At 36.9% G+C, this 26,038-nt stretch overlaps 4 protein-coding genes across 8 annotated transcripts in view; all 4 read left to right on the top strand.

The window, feature by feature from the left end:
- Positions 1-1,745, top strand: part of LOC143899885 (uncharacterized) — a 71,038-nt gene extending 69,293 nt beyond the window's left edge. For all 5 annotated transcript variants that reach the window (XM_077410625.1, XM_077410627.1, XM_077410623.1 and 2 more), the window contains 2 exons: positions 62-195; positions 558-1,745. In XM_077410625.1, coding sequence (XP_077266751.1) covers positions 62-195; positions 558-744 — 321 coding nt within the window. In that variant the 3' untranslated portion in view covers positions 745-1,745. The remainder of the gene's footprint in view (positions 1-61; positions 196-557) is intronic.
- A 113-nt stretch (positions 1,746-1,858) lies between these two features.
- Positions 1,859-3,927, top strand: LOC143899910 (copper homeostasis protein cutC homolog). Its single transcript, XM_077410706.1, has 2 exons — positions 1,859-2,446; positions 3,035-3,927. Exon 2 carries the CDS (start codon positions 3,035-3,037, stop codon positions 3,758-3,760), a length of 726 nt encoding a protein of 241 aa, XP_077266832.1. The 5' UTR covers positions 1,859-2,446; the 3' UTR covers positions 3,761-3,927.
- A 1,709-nt stretch (positions 3,928-5,636) lies between these two features.
- LOC143899838 (uncharacterized) lies at positions 5,637-6,502 on the top strand. Its single transcript, XM_077410518.1, has 2 exons — positions 5,637-5,758; positions 6,186-6,502. The coding sequence occupies exons 1-2, from the start codon at positions 5,726-5,728 to the stop codon at positions 6,342-6,344; spliced, it is 192 nt and encodes a 63-aa protein (XP_077266644.1). The 5' UTR covers positions 5,637-5,725; the 3' UTR covers positions 6,345-6,502.
- Positions 6,503-9,726: 3,224 nt separating this feature from the next.
- Positions 9,727-26,038, top strand: part of Snu (ABC-type transporter snustorr) — a 52,225-nt gene continuing 35,913 nt past the window's right edge. The window contains exons 1-2 of the mRNA XM_077410638.1: positions 9,727-10,015; positions 14,829-15,077. Of these exons, the coding sequence (XP_077266764.1) occupies positions 14,992-15,077 (86 nt within the window). The 5' untranslated portion in view covers positions 9,727-10,015; positions 14,829-14,991. The remainder of the gene's footprint in view (positions 10,016-14,828; positions 15,078-26,038) is intronic.

The raw sequence follows: 26,038 nt of genomic DNA, 5'->3' as shown, positions 1-26,038 counted from the left end.
GAGTATTCGTAAGGATAAGTTTTTACCATGCTGTCCCTCTTCTGACGTAACAATCGTGCAGGAGATCCAGACGACCTGCGCGGAGGTGTGCGAGAGCTGCGAGAAGAAGGTCTACCCCTTGGAGAAGGTCGAGACAAATAACAAAATCTTCCATAAGCAATGCTTCCGGTGTCTCCAGTGCAATTGCATTTTAAGGTAACGAAAAAGGACGCGTGTGTAAGCTCCTATGCTTATATCTCTCTCATCAGACATTTACATATATTATATTTAATGTGAAAATAAAAATCTTACAAAAGTGAAGTCAAGGACCTTCAGTGTTAATTATCAAAAACATTTTAATAATTAATAACATGTAAATATGTGTATAAAAATGAGGATAATTTAAAAAAGATTTGTTTGCGGGAATAAAACATCGTAATACATTTTTAATATATATAGATAATAGATACATATTGCGATATATACATAAATATTACATCACTTGACGAAAACAAGTCACATACAGTTATTAAGTGTAGTCACGAAATTATTATTACGACATAATGTTGTTCGAACAGGATGGACTCTTTCACTCTGAACAACGGCAAGCTGTACTGTATCCCGCACTTCAAGCAACTCTTCATCACACGGGGAAACTACGACGAGGGCTTCGGCGTCGATCCGCACAAGAATAAATGGGCGACGACGAACTCCAGCAACTCCACGAGCCCGTCGCCGATCGCGGTTTCGAACGGCGATCTCTGATTTTCCAAGTCTTCCACCTCAATCCTTTCCCTATAGCTATACATCGCTATTAAATTTTAGTCGAATTTTATGAAACGGATATTGAATTTTATGAACTGATCTAAAATGGAGATTTGAAGGGAATTGTCCCTCTCGGAAGTACATTGCGGGATGGTTCAACCACCGTGGAAGAGATAAAATATATCTTTTACGATTTTGACGTTCCCCTCGTGGGCAGTAAGCTAGATCCGCCTATGGTCGGAACGCGATGATGAATACGATAAATTGTACATTTTTATTACGTTATTCCCGCGTAATTGTATATTTAATGGTAATTGGAATCAATCGCGATGAGATCGGAGACTCGTTTCGGTCTCCCTGCACGCGAAAATCTCTTTATCTGTTCGAATTTTTCTAATCTTGCCAGGCACGCTGAACAAATGAATCGAAAGGATGCCTACGATCGCATTTTCTTCATTGTTCGAGAACGTAAATCGAGAACGCAAATACGATTTAGGCTGCGGTCCACTTAACACTACAAATGCTTCGAAGCATTTTTCTTCTCCTTTCTTTCAATGAACAAAGAAGAAAGCAAAGAACGCTTCGAAGCATTTGTAGCATCAAATAAACCGCAACCTTAGATTGTACTGAGGAAGTGACAAAAAATACGCGCGTTTCTTTGGTTTGTTAAATTACGCTAAACTGAAGTGTATTCTAAACTTTATAATGAAAACTCAATGAAAAAGAGAAGAAATTGATTCCGATATGCGATGTGCTACAGAATGTTTTTTCAATTCTAAACCTTATTCTCATCGCTCACTATAAAAATTTGCTTTTGATATTTGTTACTATTATTATTTTATTGATTTTATTATTATTATTATATTATAATTATTAATATTATTTACGTGCGTCGCACTTGGTATTATTTTATTATATATGTTGTATAATACAATATTACATTACGCTTCGTGAATCTTGTATCCGAACCTGTCCCTCAATAAATAAGAGTTTTATACATCTATACGTATTATATGTAATCCTCACGATGTAAAATTATATCAGTCAGTATAGATTAAGAAATATAATTTATGTGCTGATAAAGCAAAAACATTATAACAACGTTTTACGCGAGATTGTTGCTGACTCGCCTGATTGTAAAATCAGGATTGATAATCGTATGGAATGAAGAATTCAGAAAAAAGTTATGATCAGATTTAGCGTTATTTTTAGCCTTTATTGCGGAAAACAGATTAATAATTAGCTTTGCGTTTTCAACTTTGCGTTTTTGCTGTCACCGCAATATCTGTGTCGAGCGAGTAGGTAATGACAGACAATTCGCGGTCATCGTCAACAAATATGATATCGTTATCACTACGCAATATATCACGAAAGTATAATACAGATGGCGAGACTTGCGCGTATTCGATTCACAAAGCCGGCATGGCTGGCAGCCATATTTAGTGCTGCAGCTGTCCGCTGATGCAGCTCTTTTACAAGTCTGGAAAATTTTCTCGCGGCGCGTTTATATCGAAGGGAATATATATGTATATTTACGTATATGTACAATTTTATCGACAAAAATACTTATGTAAATTAAAATTGACACCTGTCGAATGAAGATAATATAGCATTCAGAATACAGCTGTATAGTAGAGTGTAGAGTAATTGAAACTATTTGAAGCTATATTATCAACCGGTCTATGCGGTAATCAACCAAGAGGTAAGTCAATATTTTATTTGTTTTAATCAACTTATGTTGCTGTATAAAACAACAGAAAAATATTATTATATTCTCAAAGTAATTCTTGTTTCCTTCAGTCGATAAATGTATTTAATAAACTTTGTCGTATACTGTTTTGTCAGCATATGATGTAAACTTTCAAAAAGACGATATATATATTAATTTATATATTCGAAACTATTAATCCCTATATTACATTTTTTTCAATGATATAATCTACAAATATATTTTACTTAAACATTAAAATTATTCATATTGTTAAGAATAATTCAAAAACAAAAAATATTATAATTAAAAGGTACCCGCCCACTAGTCAGTATGACTTTGTTCTAAGTAAACCCGTTTTTCCTTTTTCTTTTTCGCATAACTAATTTCTTATAAAATAAGTTATTATAGTTTCTATATGTGATTTTGCTTCGATTTCTTGTACGTAGAAAGATGATGTATATTTGATACAAAGAAAACTCGTGATTAAATTTAAAAGCGAAGTCGCACATCGGTGCATCTGGTGAAGAGATTCGCGTGCGTCATCGTCCGATCAAATCAAACAATTATTTCATTTCGTAGATGGAGATCTGCATTGATTCCTTAGAGTCCGCTAGAAACGCGGTAGAAGGTGGTGCCAGCCGGTTGGAGGTTTGCTCGGCACTATCGGAGGGTGGTTTAACACCTAGTCCGGGTTTAATTCGACAAATAAGAAACTTTACGACGATTCCGCTCTACGCGATGATCCGCATTCGTTGCGGCGATTTCGTGTACAGTCCAGAAGAGATCAACGCCATGATGCACGATTTGAAAATCCTCAAGGATCACGACGCGAACGGATTCGTTTTCGGCGCGTTGACCCCCGATTGCGAGATCGACGTTGTCGCATGCGAGAAGATTGTCTCTGCCGCTCGTCCCTTGCCGGTGACATTCAGTCGCGCCTTCGACCTGACGACTGATCCCGTCAAGTCGATGGAACTCCTCGCCGATCTTGGTTTCCAGAGAATTCTGACGTCTGGACAGAAGAATACTGCTCTGGAAGGACTGGAATTGATAAAAACATTATTGCTAAAAGCTCGAAAACTGGTGATTATGCCCGGAGCTGGTATCACAAAGGATAATATTCGTGAAATCGTGAAGTCCGGTGCGAAGGAATTTCACGCATCAGCGAAGAAAAGGAAAATAGTGGTCCATGGTGCGAATAGAGTCAGAATGGGCGTCAACGAAGACGACTTTGTCAACGTAACTGATAAGGAGCTGGTAGAAGAATTAGTTGAGATCATCAAGAAAGAGTCTGTCACCTCTTGAAAAATAACTCTATCTATTGGATTATATATTTCGATTAATATCTACATAATATATAATATGTAACGTATTCAAGAGCAATTCGGTTACTTTAAGTTAACTTTGATAATATTATTGTAACTTTGTATTGTCGACTAATAAATTATTCTTTATTGCAATTATAGTTGATTGAATGATGCCTGTAATAATAACACATTCTATACTTAAATAATAAGTTTGATCAATCGCAAGTCGACATCCATAAAGTCATTACATTATCCATTCTCGAGATATTAAATACATTATAGAGAGAACCGAAGATTCATATTTCTAATTTTTTTCTTGCATCAAAATGATTCACCTTGTCAATCTTTAAGGCAAAAAGGCCTGCCAAAAAGTCGGATGCCCAAGAACACAAAAAACATGGTCGACTGTTACTGTCGACTGTTAATGTCGAATGTTACTATAATTGTACATACGTTAGATAAATAGAAAGACAAACTAGAAACCAAAAAATAGATTAAACAGAAATTCCAATTAGCTTTATTACCGCTTAGCGGCTGATTAGAGACTGATAACAATTTTTTTTATTAAATCAATTATTAAAATACGCTAAAATGCGTTAATTATTATAATAGAGCTCTTGAGAAATGTTTATAAATATTTTATTTATTTGTAGTTCTTCAAATACGCATTAAACTCCATTTCAGTAATAATATCGTTGAATATTATACCTGCATTAATATTATATAATTTTCTTTCTAAGAGTAGAAATTTGATTTGAAATAAGTAAAAGGACGTAATCATCAGTTTGCGCATGACGATGCGGTACGTAATAATATTTTGTATTTATCTATGATATGTTATATGTACATGAAAAGGACGTGTGACTTAACATCACATCTGGTACGAAATATACACTATTTCAGTCGGTTTAAGGAATTAGTCAGTGGCGTTTGTTAAGGATCGAAACAGTCAAAGAAACGTATTATTTAAAGAATTCAAAAAATTCTGTGAGATGTTTTTAATGTATCGTAACACACACACACACACACACACACATATATATATATATATATATATTTCTACAATCTATCACCTTTGCAGTCTGCAATATTCTAGCAGTTTATTTTCAAAACTGATCTTTACAAGAGAAGTAACTTCTCCTACGTATAAAAAAATGCGTTCCTTTTGCTTTGTTTTCGTCGCATATGATAAATGCAATTTTAGGCCTGGCCAGATTTGCTCACGACGACAAATCTAGAACCCGGTTATCCGTCAGCTAGTAAAAAATTCTTTGTCAAATGTAATACGAATTGGCCAAGTGTTACTCATTTGCGGCTCAACATCTTCCCCAACGGTGCGGTATCGCCAGACTACGCGTTTATGGAAAGACAGTGCATGGACTTTACCAGCAACCAGACTCTGTGCGATTCGATCTGATGTCCAGGATTTATAATGGTCGTTGTGTATCCTACAGTAGCAAACACTCCGGGCATCCCAATAACTTACTGAAACCTGGAAGCCCCATAAACTCGGATGATGGATGGGAAATTGCGAAAAATATGCCAAATATGAAAAATATACCACTCATGGCACAACAATCTGAACAATTCGTAGTGGGAAAGGCTAGAGATGATTGGTACGCAAGATAAAATGCACTAATCGTAAAATTGTAACAAATGGTCTGAAAATTATCTTCTTTCAGTACTTCGTACAATGTACATTAATTTAAACGTGTTCGTTAGATTGCATAGAATAATTATTTCCCCAAAATATTATCTTTTTCTAATATTTTTGTGCCATCTTTCTCTCTCTCTCAATAGTAGCAATTACAAAATAATTTATTATCAATTTTTGATTCAGGAATGGGCTATATTTATATTGGGGCATATTGGTAAAGTCCATTACGTTATAATCGATACCACATATGTTAAAGGAAATGCTCCAAGCTTTGTCATACATGTCGAGGGATTATCATTTCCTGCAATGACTTGGCTGACTCTTATACCAGAAACCAAGGTAAAGTTCGATTGAATTTTTGCATTTAGGACTTACTTAATTTATGAAATTACACTATTATTCTTTATTCAGAAGTTATAGCCAAAAAATGAAAATTTGGTCAATTTTTTCGAAGGGTGATTTCACCTTTTAAACACTTGCTTGCCAATAAAAAATACATATCGAATATTTCAACTCTCTACGAAGCTATCAAGTTTCATTAAAATTGAGAGAGGAACGCCTGGGAGCTTTTTCTTGATTTGTCCTCTTTGCTTCGATTGTTCACTTTTTTTATTTGTTGTCTTGTATTATTTCAATAAAGTGTATCACTTTATAAAAATAATGTATTTTTTTTGCAAGTGCAGAAAATTTACTAACAAATGCATTAACGTGAGTAGGAATTCTAATTAGAGGGATATTTCTTATAATTCGTATAATTTTTATACAGGTAATAGAGGGCACTGAGCAAATTATTCTTACGTTAGAAAATACAGACATGTTTGTGACTGAAGTAAAACTAACAATTAAGCCGAGCGCCAGTATAAACAGATTTCGAGCTTTTGGAACATGTCTATTTCATGAGACTGGACAATCTTGTGCAAATTGACGATGGTGCTTTTCAGACAATCGCGTTCATCAAGACGAGAAGATACTTGTTATTGATACTTCAATGATCAACCTTTTTCATTTCTTAGCGGGGAACATTGTATAATGTAACAATTATAAACGATATCAATTGCGCTATGTCGCATCTGATTAAATAATTTCATAAATAATCAATTTTGCATCTTCCCCAAGAAACATCAAATTTTTTAAACTTGAAATAAATTTTTTTTTTATAACATGTCTATATTTTATTTTGTCAATTATAAGAAAGTCGTGTCAGTTAAGCTGGAACATATCAGGTAGATGCTACGAGAGTTAAAATTAAAACTCTCAATAATATATGCGATAAATTTGCAGAAAATTTTACATAGCACGAATTAACTCTACTTTGACATATACTGTAAAGAAAAATTGAAAAATTGAAAAATTTTACACTTTATTCATTAGTAAGTTTGTCGGAGAACAACAACGTTGATAAGCAATTTTGCCACTTATTACGTAATGTTGTATTAAAAAGTTTATTTTCGTCTTTGATGCATGATTATTAGCTAGAAACTCGTATAGTCGCATATTTGGCTTGGAAGCCAAAGATTAACTGCAATCATGCGTCTAGTAAAATATACCGAGAACACGAATATAACAAAGAAATGTAAAGACGTCTTATCTCTTAAAATTTTTGAGTGCAGTAAGATAATATGCGGCGAGAAAATTACACTCTAAAATGTTCTACATAACTCTCGCTACTTTTATCATAGGTATATCTTTAACTTGAAATATTTTTGGAACTATATATAAGAATGCCGCTTAGTTCAAAAAACGTTTTAATAAATAATTAACCTTTTATAACATATGCCAAGGTTACACGAGCTGTGTAAGTATTTCTGTAGATTTATCTAATCATTCTGATGTAGATTATAACAATTGCTACAAATAAATTATCGCAGTAGAACAGTTAGTTTATACACCAAACATAAAATTTGCATTATATCCTTAGGTAATTTCTACCTCGCTGAAGTTACAGGCACTCACAGGTGTGTTCGCGCTGCGTGAACTAAATATATATATATATATATAGAGAGAGATCGCATGGCTCATCTGTAAATAAATGTGTAATAATAAGTTAACGACTAGGAAATTTACTGAAAGCATGAGATGATCTTGCGAACATTCTAGCCGCCCGCGATTCCGGTTTTTTTCTGAATATAATTTTTGCAATTAAGGATAATTATTTGCAGCCACGCATTATAGTCATCGGCGCGATTAATAAGCACTGCTCTTAAGCCAACGTGACCACTCATTGTACATTTTGTGGGCTATACTGTGAGCGAAAAGTGTGTCAAGTTTAACGGCACTTAGGGCCGGTTGTTCCAACCTATTGGTAAGCTACCTGATAGTTAAATCAAATGTCTATCTTGGTCCAATGTAAATAAGGATAAACAAAGACGTACTTATAATTTAACTATTAGGTAGTTTACCAACAGGCTGGAACAACCAGCCCTTGGTTAGGCAAAGCGACTGTCGCGAAAAAAAGAGCGACTGATGTCGAAATTCTGGTTGTTGGAATTTTTCAAAAAAAATTTCCTTTTCGTTTCATTTGGAAGATCCATATATAAATGATAACTATTAAGCATAAAATGGCCACGCACGCGGAAGATCTCACGGAGCAGGCACGGACCTTAAGGCTGTATCGGTATACTTTCGTTTGTGACACACACACCTCTGCGGCTTAGAACGGACGGGTGAGTATATATATGTATGCGATATCATTGATTCAAACGAAAGTGGCTGATGTGAACCGTTCACGTACACGCGCGTGCGATGGAGAAGCAGGTTTTACATACACTAGCAAATGAAACTTTAGCTAACGCGTACGCCGGATAAAAGAACTACTCTTGCGCGTATATATATTCGTGTCACCGTGTGTGTGTGTGTGTGTGTGTGTGTGTGTGGACGACGAGTTTTTTCGCTATATTACTTGCATCGACCTATTATACGCGATTCATACCACATACAAACATGATAATTTGTTTTTCAAAGATACGTATCTAACTTTTCGACTCGCCCTAGTGTTTGTCGTCTTCAGCAATCTTTCGAGTGATGGCTCGCTATTTCCATAATAAATTCTTTATTCCTGCTTAAAATAATAATTTTGAGTGATTTAAAAAATGGTGTCTCTTTGAGTCACCAAGCGATGCAAAAATACTCCGATTGAATATGTGATTCTTAACTTTGAACAAGATGAAGGTTTTATAATTTGCATCTAATTTGCACATAAATTGCATTCAAACAGTAGCGTTTAAACGAAAGTCACTTTGTAAATGAGTAATAATGCCTTATTTTAAATGTAACTACGCCAAAAGTGTCATTTATATAAATATACATCGCTGCAGAAAACGTCTGATACACGAACGGATCAAAGATCACAGCTCTCGTTGGTGCTATTGCGCGTCGGTAGATATAAACCGCGCGTATAATTAAACATACAATTTACCTAGAAATCATGAATAAATCATATATATAAATGAAATGCGTGCAGTAATTACTGATACTGATTATTAACGCGAATAAAAAAAATTATGCTTATATAATCATTTAATTGCAGATCGAGATGCACTTATCTGGGTTAACATGCGATGCTTGGATATATTTCCAACGTCTGGACAATAGCGGAATAACAAATTTTTTCGCGTCTGCTTCAATTGGATTATGTGGAAATGATATATAGACGATGTTCTAACGACGTTTCAAGCAATGCGTGTAGATAATTTAGAAACGTCTTACATGACATTTAAGATTTCGCAATAATACCGTTGATACTTGCGGATAAAGGTAAATTTATCGATGGCGGCTCTATTCGGTCATTATTTATATTATTCGCTCTATGGAAAATCCTTCTTGCCGATTCGCGCACAGAATTCCAGCGCGACGAGAACCTCCTACTTTACACACGAAAGAGAAAGCAGGAACGCCGGATTTAAAGGATCTTAAAAAAATGTATAAAATCCGAGTTCGCGTAGCTTGAGAATATAACTATCTCCTGTGCGAAATCAAAGTCCAGCACGCTTTCCAAGATGGCCATTTGGGATTTTTTCTCAATCCGTGGGACTCGATCTTCTTCGGCAAGGCCGTTCATCCCTTCACGATATTTTTCAGTCGCCTATCCTGGTGAAAATCTCTGGAGCGAATCTCTATATAGTCATTAATGTGCGGCATACGTCTGCATTCGCGTTCGCTATGTGTTCGCGTAGTGCACGCACATAAATCGCATCCAGCAGCCGGTGATTCGTTTATCACACGTCAGGTGAATGCGGCGCGGCAGGGCGACGGTGGATACACCTTTCTTGCGTGCACGTGTGCCTCCGAAAGCGTGTGTTGGAGCGGAATCGCGCGCGCGCCCGCGCGTCCACGCGTCTCTGTTACTCAACCGGACTCAGGACTCCCCGTCCCGACGTCAGTGCGAGAAATACGTTCAGACCGATCGGTCGTATTGCACATCCGCGGCCGCGGTGAGAGCTCCGGAACCGCTCCTCCACAATACGGTGCACGCGCGAGGCACGCCGAAGGGATCCCGCGCGAGCCTGACGAAAAAAAAAAAAAAACGGAGCTCCCATCCTTCCGAAGGGCTACCCCGAACGGGAGCGGAACGCACCTCCCGCGACGAGCCGCGAAAAGGTGCGAGAATCCCCATCGCGAAAATAGTGATAAGTTTCGCCCTTCTCGATGTGTGAAAAGTTGGATCTTCTGATATTTAAAAAAAATTAAAAAAAAAAGCAGAAATCGCGCTCTGTTCAACGAAAAGTATAGCCTCGACTTTTCTCCTCGTCGTCGTAATTAGTTGCCGGAATGTTTGATTTTCCGCAGTGGAAAAAAAAAAGTTAAATTCAACGAGGTAGCCGATCGAACGTGCGCAGGTAAAGGAATCGAACGCAGATGACTAGGACGCGCGGTGTCAAAGTGGGGCAAAATGTTTTAACGTTGAAAACTGGGAATACGCGAGGACTGAGAATATATGTGAAATGAATTGGAGAGAAAGTGTAAACGCGTACGATGCCTGAAATCACGTCCACACGTTCGATATTACGTACTCAATTAACATCAATTTATAAATTCGTCAAGAATACATCGATGCAAATGAAACGCCGAACAAATTTTGCAAACTCGAGATACGATGTTGACAGTTTTTTTTGTTTTCAAATTTGGTCAACCGACTTTGTAGCTTGCATATTAGAAAAAAAGATATGCTTCTCCGTATACCTACCGATACATTTTCACGGAGAAACATATGCTAGAAATTAATATCTTCGATATCCGAGAGCCGCTGTCTTTAGTAAGAGTTCTGATCTCAATTCGAATGCATTACACCGCACTTTCCCACTTTCATCGCTAACTGAAAGATATTAATCTTGTCTTGAAGCGAAAGGGATAACGGATCCTTTTAAAAAATTGAATAAATTTACGATTTTCGATGATTTTAACCACGACACCATAAATGAAGTGGAATTAAACAATATACAGTTGATAGAAATAATAAACAAAATTGAAAATGTTGTGAAGTTATAGAAAAAAATTAAAAATTCACGAGAAAAGAGGAAACGTGTATGCGTAAAAGACGACTTTCAAGATTATTTTTGGACTTTTGGCGTCTATACGTACAAAGCACAATAAAAAAACATTGTTAAAATCTGTGTAAAATGTATTAGATAGTGTAATTAAATATTTAATATTATACTGCACCAACAATTTTATTTATATATTGCATGTTCCAACATCGTAGATTACATACGTATTAGGTAATGCAAAATGTAAGCCCTGCGGGTATCTCGCTAATGAGTCGACGACCGTCAGCGTCATACGTACTTATAGTCATGTACTGAACGATTAAATTATATGTATACAGCATTTGATTAAAAAATTTTTTTTATTAATTATTACTGTTAGTAGGGATTTTCCAAATCGTCAATAAAATCTATTCTTTTTTTTTTTTTACGAAATCTATTTTTCTGAGACTGGCTATTATTTAAGCGCTGTGTAAAATATAATAATGTTGACGTAACGTCAATCGTTCAAATGATTATAACTAATGTACGCAATTGAATATTAATGAACAATTGCGTAACAAATTGAGAGAATATCTTGATTAATTGATATTAATTTTCTCAGACACGAGGATTAGACATATATTTTACATAGTGTCATTAATCAATAACAAGCAGATCTTTTTGTTGTGTACACATATACACATATACGCATGTACACATATACGCACACACGTAAAGTTCTCTATAAAAGAATTTTAGAAATAATGCTGAGTCAAATGTTCAACGATTTGTTGAAGCGCATCGCGTTACGCGATTTTTTTTACGCGTCTGATTTTTTTGCGGTGATTTTGACGGCGATTCTTTCAATAACTGCGCATTAATAGATTGTTGTTTAATTGTTCGCGACGTCGCGTCGCTCTTACATGCCGTGTCGCGTGATGCGAATAATTCATTCGTTCAAGTAGCACGTGCGATCATTGTTCCTCGACTGCACACGCTAAAACCATGGCACCAACGTATAGTACCACGCGTCCTTTTTTCGCGTCGATGATTTAATAACGACATCACACGCAACGAGAAACATCATCTCAAAAATTTACGTCGAGTCAAAAAAATTTTTTGATTAAAATTATAATTATTTATTACTTACGAGTTTTTTTTTACGCGACAGAAATTATTATTTCGCGATTCAAATAATTCGCGTTAAATAGCAACGTTTAATAACAACGGGATTTCCAAAACTATATATTATGGTTACAATAAATAAGTAAATCTATTTTGTTGACAAAAATTATGAGCGAGCCAATAACGATTGTCGCATTCTGCTCTCGCGCGATTTAAGTTCCCATTTGCTAAGAATACCCATTGTGTCGTGCGGTTTGCGGTAATATAGGATTTCATTTCCCGAGATTACACGCCTCTCAAACGCGTGCAGACATTTAGCATATTTTTGAACATTAATATACCGTATATTAATTAGTCGAGCGTGTGCGACATTCAGGAATGCCGCGTGCGCTCGATCGCCTGAAATTTCGCTTTCATGAAAGTAAGTTGTGTACTTCGTTCGTTGCACGTGAACAATCGCAAAGATTAATACCACGTATATAGACAAATACCTCATTATTCTATCAACCAAATTTATAGTTGCAACATATCATTAAAGTAGGTAAACCTAATACTTTAAGATAACCAAGCAATCCTTTGAACGTTCGAAGAAAGTTCTTTATATAAAGTAAAGTTGCTGTCAAAATTTTTACAAGGCGATTTATTTTTAGATAACAATAAAATAATTATACGACAGAAATGAGATAAAGACACAAAAGAGTTGCATAAATGTATAATAAATAATGGTGAGATAAATGAAAAGTATTTTACAAAGATAAATAAAACCACATTCTTCGGATCCTTGGTGAATGTATAAACGCATTTGTGAATTAATTAAAATTGAGCTAGAGCTTTATATGATAATCTTTTCCGCCGGTCTCCGGCTTAATGGCTTTTTACTTCTCTGAGAAGAAAGATCGACCGAAATCATCGGGCGAGAGTCTCTTATCGTGAGAGCGACCGCCGCGGTATTTTCCCGCTTTCACAAAAACGTCTGGGACATTTTTCAAGCAGAAGTGAAGCCATCAGTAATATCTGTCGTCGCGTATATACACACGATTCCGCCATTCAAGAGAAACGTCGATTCGTCAAGGTAAACGCGGTGCAAAGTCCCACAAAATTCTTGCGGCGCGCGGCGTTAAAAATCTCTATTCGCATGGCAGGAGTCGATTCTCTCTCTATTTCTGTTTCTCTCTCTTTTCTTCTTATTTGCAATAACATCCGTCAGTAATACTCTCAAGCAGCCTATTACGTATACGAGGACACGTTACTTTAAAATTCCCTACACATGACCGGGGCGATTGCGACGTAGATAGATATGTTGGATCTTCTTTCTCTCTTTCGCTTCTTTTTCTCTCGGTTTTTTCTCACGCGATCCCGCAGAGTGCAATAACACGTAGAAGCAACTAAATACCGGTGTAATTGCTAATGATAAATACGATAACGAGTGAATCACTAAAAAAATTCGAATAACTAAACGGGTGATGGTGCGAAATGTATAATCCCACGCTCTTAACGCGGGAAGAATTTATTACTTGTGTTGCCACTCTGCAAGAACGTCGTCGTGATAATTGTCGTAGAAAAATCGTGAATTAAATCTTCTTGTTATCTAGTAACAGTATCTCGATTACGTTATGAATCGTCACAACGACGATTGGTTACTCAGTTGTTATTTTAGTTGAAATAACCTAAATTATTTTATCGCCTTGTAACATGGCGGTAGGAATTTATTTTTTTTTAATTATATAACACTTCTGCTTACAAATATTATCCTTTACTATTTTTTTTAAACGGCAACAAAAAAATCTTCTGATATCGCAGCAAAGAAAATTACTGAATATCGGTCATACTTTTAGATTCTTCTAACGCAACGATAAAATTTTCTTACATCAATTTTCAGCGACCAAGTGTTTTCTATGGTAATGATGGGATTAAGTAACATCTATGAACGAACTGGATCGGCACATTCACGATCTCTTACTTTCGATCGCTACGTGACGACGAGGCGGCGCGCACCTACTCGTTGCTACTGTATATATGTATATATCGGTATCCTCCGTGACGCTCGAGATATCCTAACAAGCCAAAGAAAATGATCGCTATTTCCAACGACGGCGGCGTGGCCGCATTTTCTATTCCAGTGGCCGACAGATCGTTATATACCACGCTTTCTTCCTAATGACCTCGAGCGTGCACACTTCGCTCGGCCGCGATAAAGTTGCGTTTAAAGTTTCACTTTCCGTTATTGTCATTGAATGAGCGCGCGCGCTCATTAAAGCAATTGTAATATTCCCCCGCGACGGGAAAATCAAGTTTCCTTTCGCGGCTCGCGATGTTACGATATCGAGGACGCGGGGTCGAAGATCATTTCACGTTTCAAGATATCTACAGAATACTTAGAAAAAGAAGACATTTAGGAGAACATAAAAGTAAACAAGAGTTTACTTTTAACCTATTAACATAAACTATATATAATAGTATTATAGTAATATTGTTCTTATATGCGTTGATTTATTGGTTCTTGGACCAACGTTTATAAATCGAAGTCGGTGTAAATTTGGAACGCGATATGTCGGTTCACGTCGTAATCAGCAATTTGACCGAATTTCAATTCATTTAAAAAAATATTCAAGATAAAAAGTGTAAAAAAAATAGTAACAAAAAAAAAACAAATCATCATTTGTGCAAAAGTTGTCACTGATAATGGAAAAATCCATTTCCGTTAAACGGCAAAAAGGATGTAATTTCGAATGCACGAGGCGGAATTCGTTTGATTGTTCAATATATCTCGTCGTGACGCACATCGCCAGTAGGAAATCTCCAATAATCTATTTAACTTTCAGCGCGACGCACCGTGCCGGGTGACGTGTTTTTAACGTGGAAACAAAAGATGCAACGTCGTTGTTGAATCAGGCAGCCAGAACTTTCGCGCGTGAGTTCTCGCGGAGATTCTCAACCCGCATCAAGGCCGTTCGCGAAGTGAAAACAATAGTGGAAGCGCCCACGATGGATAACAAGGGATTTCAGGGTGAGGATCAGATGCAACGGGAGAAGATAAGGAAAATGTTCAGCTGGACTGATGGACTTACCAGGTAAGTCACACACAAGCATGTAGACTCAAACGTGACGGAAGAAATCTCTCAGATTTTGCGAATATGCTTCAATTTTCAGGTGCAAAAATTATATTAATAAGATTTCTCTTTATATGGAATTAATATACACATAATATATATTTTTATTTATTTATTTATATAATATATTATATTTTTTATATATAAATATAATGTAAAATAAAAAATAGTGTTAACCCTCAGTGTTACCTCACCCGGGTCTGAGAGACCCTACACATTGTTAAAACGTGCAGGGTCTTTAAAACGTTCATAAAACCCTTGTATCTTTTTTTAGTCAGTACTACGTCAGCTTGAAAAAAAGCAATCTTTTTCGCTTTTTCAGAAAAACACGTCTTTCTTTTTTTTAAATAACATTTACATTTTTTAACTTGGAATAATCTAACTTGCACGGTCTTGTAGATCTTTAAAAGACGCATCGATTAAAAAAAAAGACTTCAAATTGATGCATTTGTCTTAAAGATACAAGCTGGAGAAAACGGCAGGGGTCTCTCAGACCCTGGTGTCGGGGTGTAAAAACCTAAGATAACTGAGGGTTAAAAGTTATAGATATAATGTGTCTGGCAGATTTCTTCTGGAATATGCTGTATAAGAGCGAAGGTAGAAACCTGAAAACTCGCCCGCGCAGATATCAATATATTTGGGATTTCGTTTCACAAGGTTAGCTAATATACATATCGAAATTCATGTGTACACGCGCCGAACATATTTTACGGTCCAGCGGAACTTTCTTCGGCGCCGGTTTCTAAGAAAGCTCGCGCCGTGTGTTTGCGCATGCATAATCATCGGGGATCGCCAATCGTGCGATATTGCAATTTTAGTTGCGTTATGCGCGACTTACGCGACGACGACGCGCCAGCATGCAGGAGCGAAATCTGCGCGGCAGCAGCGTTTCCGCGGGATTTTGTATTGTAATCTACCGCAAAAAGAGCTAGCCGACACGGAGAGAACTTACGAATTCGCTTTGAATACAGATGATTGATTTATGTTAAACAGGCGGAGTATAGCCTTCCAACGTCAGCCGGAGATGGGTATCCCGTAACTCGTCTCTCGCATTTCGTCTCGCATAAGATAATTTCTGGGAGATTCCGAATTCAAGCTTGAATCTCTTAAAGAAGATCTCTCGAAGGAGAAAAATCGCGATTACTCGAAGCGCGAGTTTTAGGTCACCCCGCGCGATACGTAACGAGCGCAATCGCGCAATTTTTTCTTTTTTTTTCCTTCTTCTTCAGCGTAGTTCTCTCGTCGTAGGAACTTGCCGCGTGCCACTCAGCGGCAATGGGTCCTGCGCGGCTTACTTACTTCGGCGGGACCGAGTTCGCAATCGCGCGTGAAAGTGGCCGGCAATGGCCGGCAAGTGCAGCGAGAGACCAGGCCGCGCGCTTTGCCTGACTACAGCATTGTGCAGTGAAAGGACAAACGCACGCACGCACGCACGCACGCACGCACGCACTCACGCACGCACGATCGTACGTAACGCATCTTCACCGTCGAGACATTTTTACGGCGGGTTTAAGTAGTAATAGTTTACGTTTGCTCTGGGGATACCGCGTGCCAATAAATTAAGGTGCGGTAAAATAAATATAAGAAAAATACCGTGATGAAGTAACGTATCGAGAATGCAAAAAGAAAAAGGAAATGCATGTGTATAAAAAGAGCATACGTGAAAAATTATGAATACGGAAATATAAAAAATCGAAAGAGATTACATAAAACGAGAAAGACGTAATATTCTTATTTAAAGCAATTAATTCAGAGTTTCGATTACTTTAAAGAACATTGAAATTATTTTGTTGAGTTTGTGCGCATCAGTTTTGATAAATTGTAAAGAGTAAATAGTAATTTGTAAACAAAATATTGATTTAACGATATACATGTTAGCTCGCCTCGGAGACTCCGAGAGAGATAATTCTAGGAAGCTATTACTATAGACGTAAGATTGGAGTAAGCAAAGTCTTTATTTAACTTGATTCTTTTAGCTCTTTTAACTCTTATATCCCTCTTATCCTTCTGCTTTTAACGCATACCTATGATCGGATCGCGGTAGTTCTCCCGATATCGAAACACCAATACACATAGAGGTTCAGGAAGGTTTTAAGAAACAACATGTCTCGCGAACGAAATGCTTTATGTCGTTGCATAATCCCAACAAATGTGCTATTATGTGACTAGGAAGTGTGAAACTCGAAACGCGCGATTTGTTCATTATCCGACGCATATGGTCTGGGTGAATGCACGCAACAGATGCTACTTTAAGTGTCATCCGAAGCATAAAATTGCGGCGCATTCTCTCTGCCGATTGTTATGTGCCAAGCGTGAGGGCTTGGCAATTTTCAGCAAATTATTCATTCGATAACGCGAGATATATGACTACAAAATTTCATATGTTTATGAGAAAAGAGATTTCTTTTATACATATTTTAAGTCAAAGTTCAACACTAATCCAAATTTAAATTTATAATGCAAAACATATGTTACTTCTTAAATTTCTTTTTGTTTTAGGGAGTGTAAATTTTTTTTTATTAGTCTAATTATTAATTCGTTGTTTTCTAAAAAAAGGTAAAACAACTAAAAGTGTGCAAGTAGAAACCTGCACATTGCTTCCTCATAGTTTTTAAGTGTGCAAGTAGAAACCTTTGCTCACAAAGCTTCCTCTATTTGTTTTGGCTTCCTCATAGAGGAAGCTTTGTGAGCAAAGGTTGCAAAAAACTCCTTTACCGATCATCGCCAAATTTAATACCGACCTTCCTTGAATAATACTCTATTGATTAAAAAAAAAAACAGCCCGATATCTCAATATTTACGAAAGTTAGAGCAACTATTAGTACTTGCATCTCGTTTTTAACTTGAATATAAGACCCGACTATGAATACCGGCATTAAAGAACTATATAAAATAGAAATAGAGAAGACTGAAGAATATAACAAAATTAAAAATAAACCGATATCTTTTTTAAAATTTACAGAAGTTAAAGCTATTACAAACATTTTTCTAAAAATTAGGGACCTTTGATCACGTATAAAGCTGAGTCTAATCAACCAAATCTTAAAGAATTATATATGAAATAGAGGTAGAAAAAACTGAAAAATATAATAAAATTAGAAATAGATCGATATCTCCAAATTTGCGGAAATTAAAGCATAAACAAACATTTCTGCAAAAATTCAAAATTTTATTAAAAAAGAATCCCTTGATTATTAGCAATTTTTATTAATTCTATTATATTCTTCAGTCTTTTCTACCCTTATTTCATATACAATTCGTTAAGATTTGGTTGATCAGTTCTGAAGTTATAGAAATTTCGGTAAATTTGGCACATACACACATACACACATACACACATACCGACATTTTTTAAAATAGCGATTTTTCGACGTTTTAGAACATTCTGAACACATTGGCAAAAGCAACTAAAAAAAATTTTTTTTACGAAAACAAAGCTTCCTCTATGAGGAAGCAAAAGAAGAAATAAATTTAAATTATTTAAACAAAAAAAATTTAAGAGCATATGCTTAATATATGTTTCGCATAGCTCAAAATTTAAGTTAAAAAAAAACTGTGTTAAAAAAGTGTTTAAAAAAACTTTGACTTAAAATATGTATAAAAATACTTTTTATGTTTTTTCATAAGCATATGATGACACGTGTGAAATTTTTGTGGTCAGTTTTGCGTTATTGAATAAAAAATTGCCGTAAATAGGAATTTCCTCAACGGAAGAAGGTTGCCGGATCCAAAAAAATTCATACTGCGCATAGTAAAGAAGTAAAAACTATAAAAATGATCATAGCGCGCAATATAGTCATCTTTAGCGATCGATGTCGGGATCGCAGAGGCTTATCCTCAACTGTATCTTCAAAGATATACGAGTGTATCTGCTAGGTATTTCTTCCAAGAGATGGCACCACGACTTGGACTTCTCGGCAGGACTTCGAGGCACTTCGCGGCTCAAATTAGCATAAGCGTTTTTCTCGCGTTTCGCAAATGCCTTGAGACGCGAAATGATTAACTCGTCGACCTATTTGTCGCCGCCGTTGCAAGCGTGGATTTAATGACACTTCTAAACCATCGCCGTTTCTCTTTCCAGCAAAATTGCCGATAATTATCGATACAAATAAGATTTTTAAATAAATTTGCAGACTGTTTTTAAAGGAAGCTATTATGAATTTCGTTGAATAAGTTTTAAAAGATATTTCATTAAAATTCAGTCTAAAGCTGCGTTTTGACGTTTTCAGCGCTGTAAGTATCATTCTGTTTTCGTCATGCGCATCGAATATCGAACAAAGATGGAGCGATCTTTTCAGCGCTGAAAGCGTCAAAAGAAACGCAGCCTAAATGGAATAAAAGTAGGAAGATTTTGATTTATTTAAGACTCGATTTAAACTTCTTTATTTCCAACAAATAATCATGAAAATATCCAGTAAAAAAAAAGACATAAAAGACATCATCAAAGAGTCCGTTTTTGAGAGATTCTTCAAATACACATATTATATATTATTTTCTTTTTCTCTATCAATTTCTGTTCTTTCTTTATAATAATCTAATTAGTCATCTTTACAATATATACGAAATGTCTTAATCGCACAAAGACAAACGCTGCTTTTGCTTGCATTGACGATAGAGATAATAATATTAATAATATTTGTCACCAATCGAAAGTCACGATCGTTCCGTTTAATTTTTATAAGTGTCTTATTTTTTAGCAAACGAATGATTAGCGAAAAAAATTATTCGTGCAAATATGTACGTCGTGTCTAGCATGTTCGCTTATTCATCTTCAACATGTCTCTTCAGCAAACGGCATTGTTTAACCCATTTCTAACGCTCTACAACGCTTTTTGTCTCTTTTGATCGATGTCGACGAGACAAAAACGTACATCAGTTGTTCGATACAATTAAATTTATATGCTCATATACATATGCCCATGTGTGTGTGGTTAAGTGCTGGCCAATTTAGTTCTCTAAAGTATACCAGGATGTCTCATAAAGAATTCATAGAAATTTTTTGCGAAACAAACGCAAATAAAATGATTATACACGTGTCTTTATTGTTTCTCAGAAATAATCTTTTTTTTTTTAAATCTAATTTAAAATTTAAAAGAGTTTTCTAAGAATTTTTATCAAAATTTATAGATATATATGCACACACGATAGATATGCGATGAAATTTTACACGCGGAACAAAATCTTAAAAACGCGAAATCTCTGAAATGTTATTTATTAAAAAGCATTTTTAAAAAGATGCCATTAATTCTCAGAAAGACACAGAAAATTTATCATTGGTCTACGATCGTATAATATGTTCACTTTAAACATTGCCTTCTATGTCATTTACTGTGTTCGGTGATTGTTTATGACGCATATGTATCATTCGTTGCTCGGGTCTACACGAGACGGTCATAGTTCGTTCCATCTGTCCATAATTAACATTTTCGTTGTATATAAATTATTATATCAATTCATATTGTCAAATTAATATGTAGAATCACATTCCTCGTAGACGAGCAACCGATCTTATCTACAAAATCGAATCTTCTGAAAACAAGTTGTATCTGCTTTTCTTTTCCTTTCTTTTCTCTCTTTCTTGCTTACGCATCCGTTGAATAAACGTGATTTTCTGTATCGCATAAATGAGCACGTTCATAGTAGCTGGTATTAAAAACATCACGCTCGTTTAAGTTTACTTTCTGACACTTCCATTTCGATAAAAATTAATGATGCTAAATAAGTAAAATTTCTTAATAGAATTTCGATATTGGCAAATAATTGCATATGGTAATGATAAACATAAAAGGATTAATTATATAAAGCAATGAGCGTTAGCAAATGACGAATAATAACGACACATAATTAATGTGATAATAGTACGCGATACAGAAGAAGAGATAGCAACACATTAAATCTTCATTAGTATTTATAGATAAATAGTTATAAACTAATTAAATAATTTTATTAAGGTTCGATCTGTTTCGTACAAAGATATATTTTGACACTAATGATATTTTTAATAATATTTTTAACTAAAAACCCAAAAAATATTAATCCCGAGTTTCCTCGCCCGCGCCGTTCCTTCTGAACTATATAAATTTGCTTATCCTATTTTTAGGATATAAATGTACGAAAGTGTCTCAACAGACACAACCATAAGCTTCACTCATATTGAAAAAGGACAAAAGGTCATGGATCGTTCTTATATCCATTGAATCTCAGAATATCGCAATTTATTGGACGAATATATCTATAGCACCCAATTAATAATTATTTATCCAGCTTAAGCTTTTAGTGGCGCAGGCAAATAGCAAAATGTATGTATATATTCTCCGATATCGATTGGCATTGCTACCTTCGAAAAGTAGGCGCCTGTTTATTTAGCTAATTGCTATAGTCATCAGCTATAACGCTTAATGACCTGTCGATATGATGGCCATAATGATGCGATGCGAGGTATACTGGTTCGAAGGTTACACGCGCGCATGTAAATCCGATGACGCAAACAGATATGATTTTCCGCGCCTTTGTTTAGCGAGCATCGGCACGTCGATCAAATTTTCGCGATGACGACCGAGCTCCGTCGCGGACCAGTTTTTAAAAAGGTTATACCTATCGCAGTTTCTCATTTCGTCACGTTCTCCGAAAGTCGTCGAAAAATTGTCGAACATCATGCGTCGTGCGCGATTGTAAATCAATAAAAAGACACGTTTTCCCTCCTTGAGTTTTGCATCATTCCTTAAAAAAATTACGAGTCACTAAAATGCAAGAGGCCATCAGCGCTATAAGGCCAGTGCGAATGACTTATTTGCTATACTTTTTCACACGACCGGCGATAATCGCGATTTAAACAAACTCTTATCTTTACGCAGCTACATTTAACGGAGAGATGCACCTTTGGTCAAGGTAATCTGCTTGCAACATTTTTCAAGTTCTCGCAATGTATACAGAGTCAAAAGAATTCACATGTGATTTATGGAAAGTGTTAAAACCTGGCGTGCATTTTCTTCTGAGGCGCATCGCCTCGCGAACAGCGCGATCTTGTTTAATTATGGACGCGCCCATTAAGCACGTTATTACGTGAGTATCCGCGGTAAAGTTTCTCTTACTCCGTTATGTCACCTCGTCACCGGGACACGAAGGATCCCCCGGAGGCCGCGCCACGCGTCTCAAACGTGTGAGGATCTCCAGCCCCCAAGTTCCGCACGTGGAGGACGGAATTCACGCGCGGATATAGGTATATCCGAATATCGATGTCGCGATATCGGCAGTACGATACCTTCGTCGGTCATTTGATCTCTTCCTGGGATTTACGTAATCCGGCGCGGCAGCTGGACTGACCGCTTTCACATCTACACCATGTCTTCGGCCGCGTTTAGCGACCTGGTTCGTTGATAATACCGCATGACATTTTCTCGTTTACGTGCATTGTCCGTTTTACCGTTTGACGCACTTGTAAGCGCGACTGAGGGATCGATCGTGAGGATTATTGCCGCGGTACTTCCGACAGACGCAAGTGAATTGCGCGACAAATTGCATAATAATAAGTACGTAAACGCGTCGATAATACGTGACAATAAATAGGTGAAAATCGACCGTGTTATTACGCATAAAATATGAAAATAATAGCAAGATTGTTTAGAAAAAGATTCTAAACGGGTCAAGGCTGCTTGATGTCGCGCTGGATGGCGGAAAGAATGTAATATACGTCTTTCGGATCGCTCTTGGGAAGACCGATCCTTGTTTCCGTCGTAATGAGGATCGCGTGCTGTCGTCTGACCCGATAGCGATCATGCATGCGCACCGAAGCGAAGACTTTCGCTTTTACGCGAACGGATCTACGAAGATGTACCGCAGATTGGTGACGTGTGACTTTGAATTCGAGATATTTGCATAAATATTTAGCAAACATTCTCGTCAAATTTATTTATTATGAATGTATAATCCGTACAATCAACAGTGCTGCGAAGAGAAATATTCATCGATTTTCTTTTAGGAACGCTATTTGTCGAGAAAATGCAAATTATTATGAAGATGGTGCTGCTCGCAAAATTATTACTCGTGAACTGTTTGAGATGCGGTCATTAATATTCGATACATTGATGAACAAATATGCAATGCGTGCATATGTGTGTGCGCGAATTGTATACGTTCACTTTTAGAACTGTCCCAAGCATGCGCAAGTATTTTTAACTGGCGCTTTCAATCGAGAAACAAGAAACACCCAACGTTTTTAGTCACAGCTATACCTTTATGGCATCCAGCTGCATTTGCAAGGTATTTTTATATCGAGACTCTTGCTTTAATGCTATCGAATTCGGGCACGTTTAGCCCGCGAGACACGTACGAAGTATGATAATGTTTACGATTTTATTTTCAATCGCATATACAGCTGCAGAAAATAATACATGCTGTGCTGCGTGACAATTTTCATTATTTAGATGGTTCTAAAACTTAGTTCACTTTAAAGAGCTTGTAAAATTGGTTTAACGGTTTATTATATTCCTTATTAAAGGAATATGTTAATTTTACAAATGTTGACTAAAGGCTCTTAACATTTGTTTACAACAGTCTGATCATTCCTAACCATTTAATGTAAATCAAGGAAGATAAATTATGAAGATTTTTCAAGGCAATCTTCGCGAGGCGTTCGCTCATTCTGCATAACTTTCCAGTGAAACGTGCGATGAATGTACGAAAAATTATAAAATTTCGATTTCCCAGAGTTCCTCTCCCGTTAGAACCGCACAGGTTCAAGGTTATCTTCTTCAGAAGACAAAACTCTCGGTACTTTCGGCTTCCAACGGGCGAACGTACCGGTTCCTTCGCCGGTTGATTATATCGCATCCGCGCCGTCAGCAATCGAAATCAGCCGATTATCGCGATTAACGTCGCCAGCGTCAGCAAAATCACCGACCGACGATACGTCGATGCGAACGGAGAAAACGGCGTGACGTCAAACGGCGCGAATGAATACCATCGATAGAAGGGGACACGTGTGTGAAAATTAAGTGATATATCGCGGTACACGCGCACTAGCTGTTGCCCCAAGGTCGAAGGATATCGAAACGGGGCGCTGTATACCTTCCGCGCGAACATCGCCGGACGCTTTCACTTTTCGGGGAGTTTGACATTAAATAAAAATTCCGCCGCTGTCAAGCAGCATCCGCCTTCGCGTGGCGAGTCCACTTTCGGTTTCACGCACGAAACGTGAGCGCCCGTACGAGCCGTTTTTCCTTTCCTGATGCTAGGTCATATCTTTTTCATCGAGATGCACGTGGCGGAGTCTTCTAACGCGAGTCAAGTTTTCTAATGCGAGAACCATCGGTATAGAGGTGTACTTTCGCACGAGACGCGATTGCGAATTCGCGAATTCAGTGGTCCAGCAGACTACGGTTCGAGGCCGGCTCTGTATGCAACCGGAAGTCGCGCTTTACAAATTTCTCGTTCTATCGTTGCCGGTCACAGCCAGCCGCGGACGGATCCGTTGCGACGTTCTTCCTTCGTTGCAGTCCCCGCGAAGCAAGCTAATCCGTGTAATTTCGTACCCGAGCCTGCCCGTCTGGAAATTCACGCGCGATATCCTTGCAATCGATACGTCCTCGACCTACCTATTATTAATGCCTCGACGAAAAATGTGACAGGAGAATGTTCCCCTCGCTCGACATGACCGACAGGCGTTAGCGCAAGTCGGCGGTAATGGCAATTTAATTTTTTATTATTCCACCACTAATTTCTTAAGGCTGCAAATTTATTAATCATTGTTTGTCTTACAAGCAGACCGCTTACGTCTCGTTATATGGAATTCACATAAAATAACGATTTATACAAATGAAGAAAACCTGGACGCCGATTGGACCTATTTGCCGAAGATTTTTAATACATTTATTACACAAACTTTAATTTGTGCAAAAACGTATTGTCTATAGCGTGGTTTATAGCATAAAGTCATCAAATATTTGAAGATAATGTCAACGATAACGGCTCGATCTTTATCTCGAAACATAAAATGCTACACGAGTCACATATTGAAATATTAATTTTGAATACGGGCCACAAAGCGAGTAGTCCAATTTTTGACAGAAAAAAAAGAAAGATTCATAATTTTCTGTTATTTAATCAGGTTTACTTTACGTCAGGTGCCGCAGCTATATACAGTTGCGCAATGCTGGGGAAAGTGCAGGCAGTCTTGACCACCGTTATAGTCGCTACTTCTTGACCTGAAATAAAATTGTCGACTGCCGCGAAAACAATCGCAATTTGAATGTGCGCAACGATAAAAAGACGACGCGAGACGAAATATATTGGACTAGTTTAGCAATAGAAAACAGACCCATTGTTATATTCACGCATGTCGGTTCGATATATTATAGATTAGCGCGAAAAAGGACAAAGTCGAAGATTTAAAACTGACGAGAAAAAGCAAAAAAAAAGAAAAGAATCGCAAAGATACAATGAACGCAGAAGGCACAGAGAAAAGCAGGAACTTGTTAAAATTGCTTATATCTTTCTGCAAGCTTCGTGAATTTTTTATCGTCTATCATATTAAATTACATTGCTAAGTAAATTAGTTTCATCATTTAATATCGATTTTGACACCAAGGACAGTAAGAATAAAATGGAGACCAATTTGCAAACGTTATGCATATACATTTCTTCGTCGAGCCAGCCTGTCATATTTACTTTGCACATATAATACACGTGTATCACGCGTAGAACTTTGGCACGCATTAAAAATTCTTCCGCGTCCTGTCCTCAAGACCAGGTCTTCTGAAAAGTCACGAATATAATTCTTCGTAAAGCAATTCTTCGCAATAAATCTGCGAACCGCGACATAAAATGATTAAATATCGCACGCCGCGATTACCGTACATTTTTAACTATCCTTATACACGAGGATATGCATTTGCATATAGATATATTGAACATGGCCGAGAAAT

The sequence above is a fragment of the Temnothorax americanus genome, unplaced genomic scaffold (assembly GCF_048541705.1).
Source record: "Temnothorax americanus isolate GAGA-0224 unplaced genomic scaffold, ASM4854170v1 Scaffold29, whole genome shotgun sequence".
Lineage (NCBI taxonomy): Eukaryota > Metazoa > Arthropoda > Insecta > Hymenoptera > Formicidae > Temnothorax > Temnothorax americanus.
The sequence above is the reverse complement of the archived record's forward strand: the minus strand, read 5'-3'. Positions and strand labels throughout refer to the sequence as shown.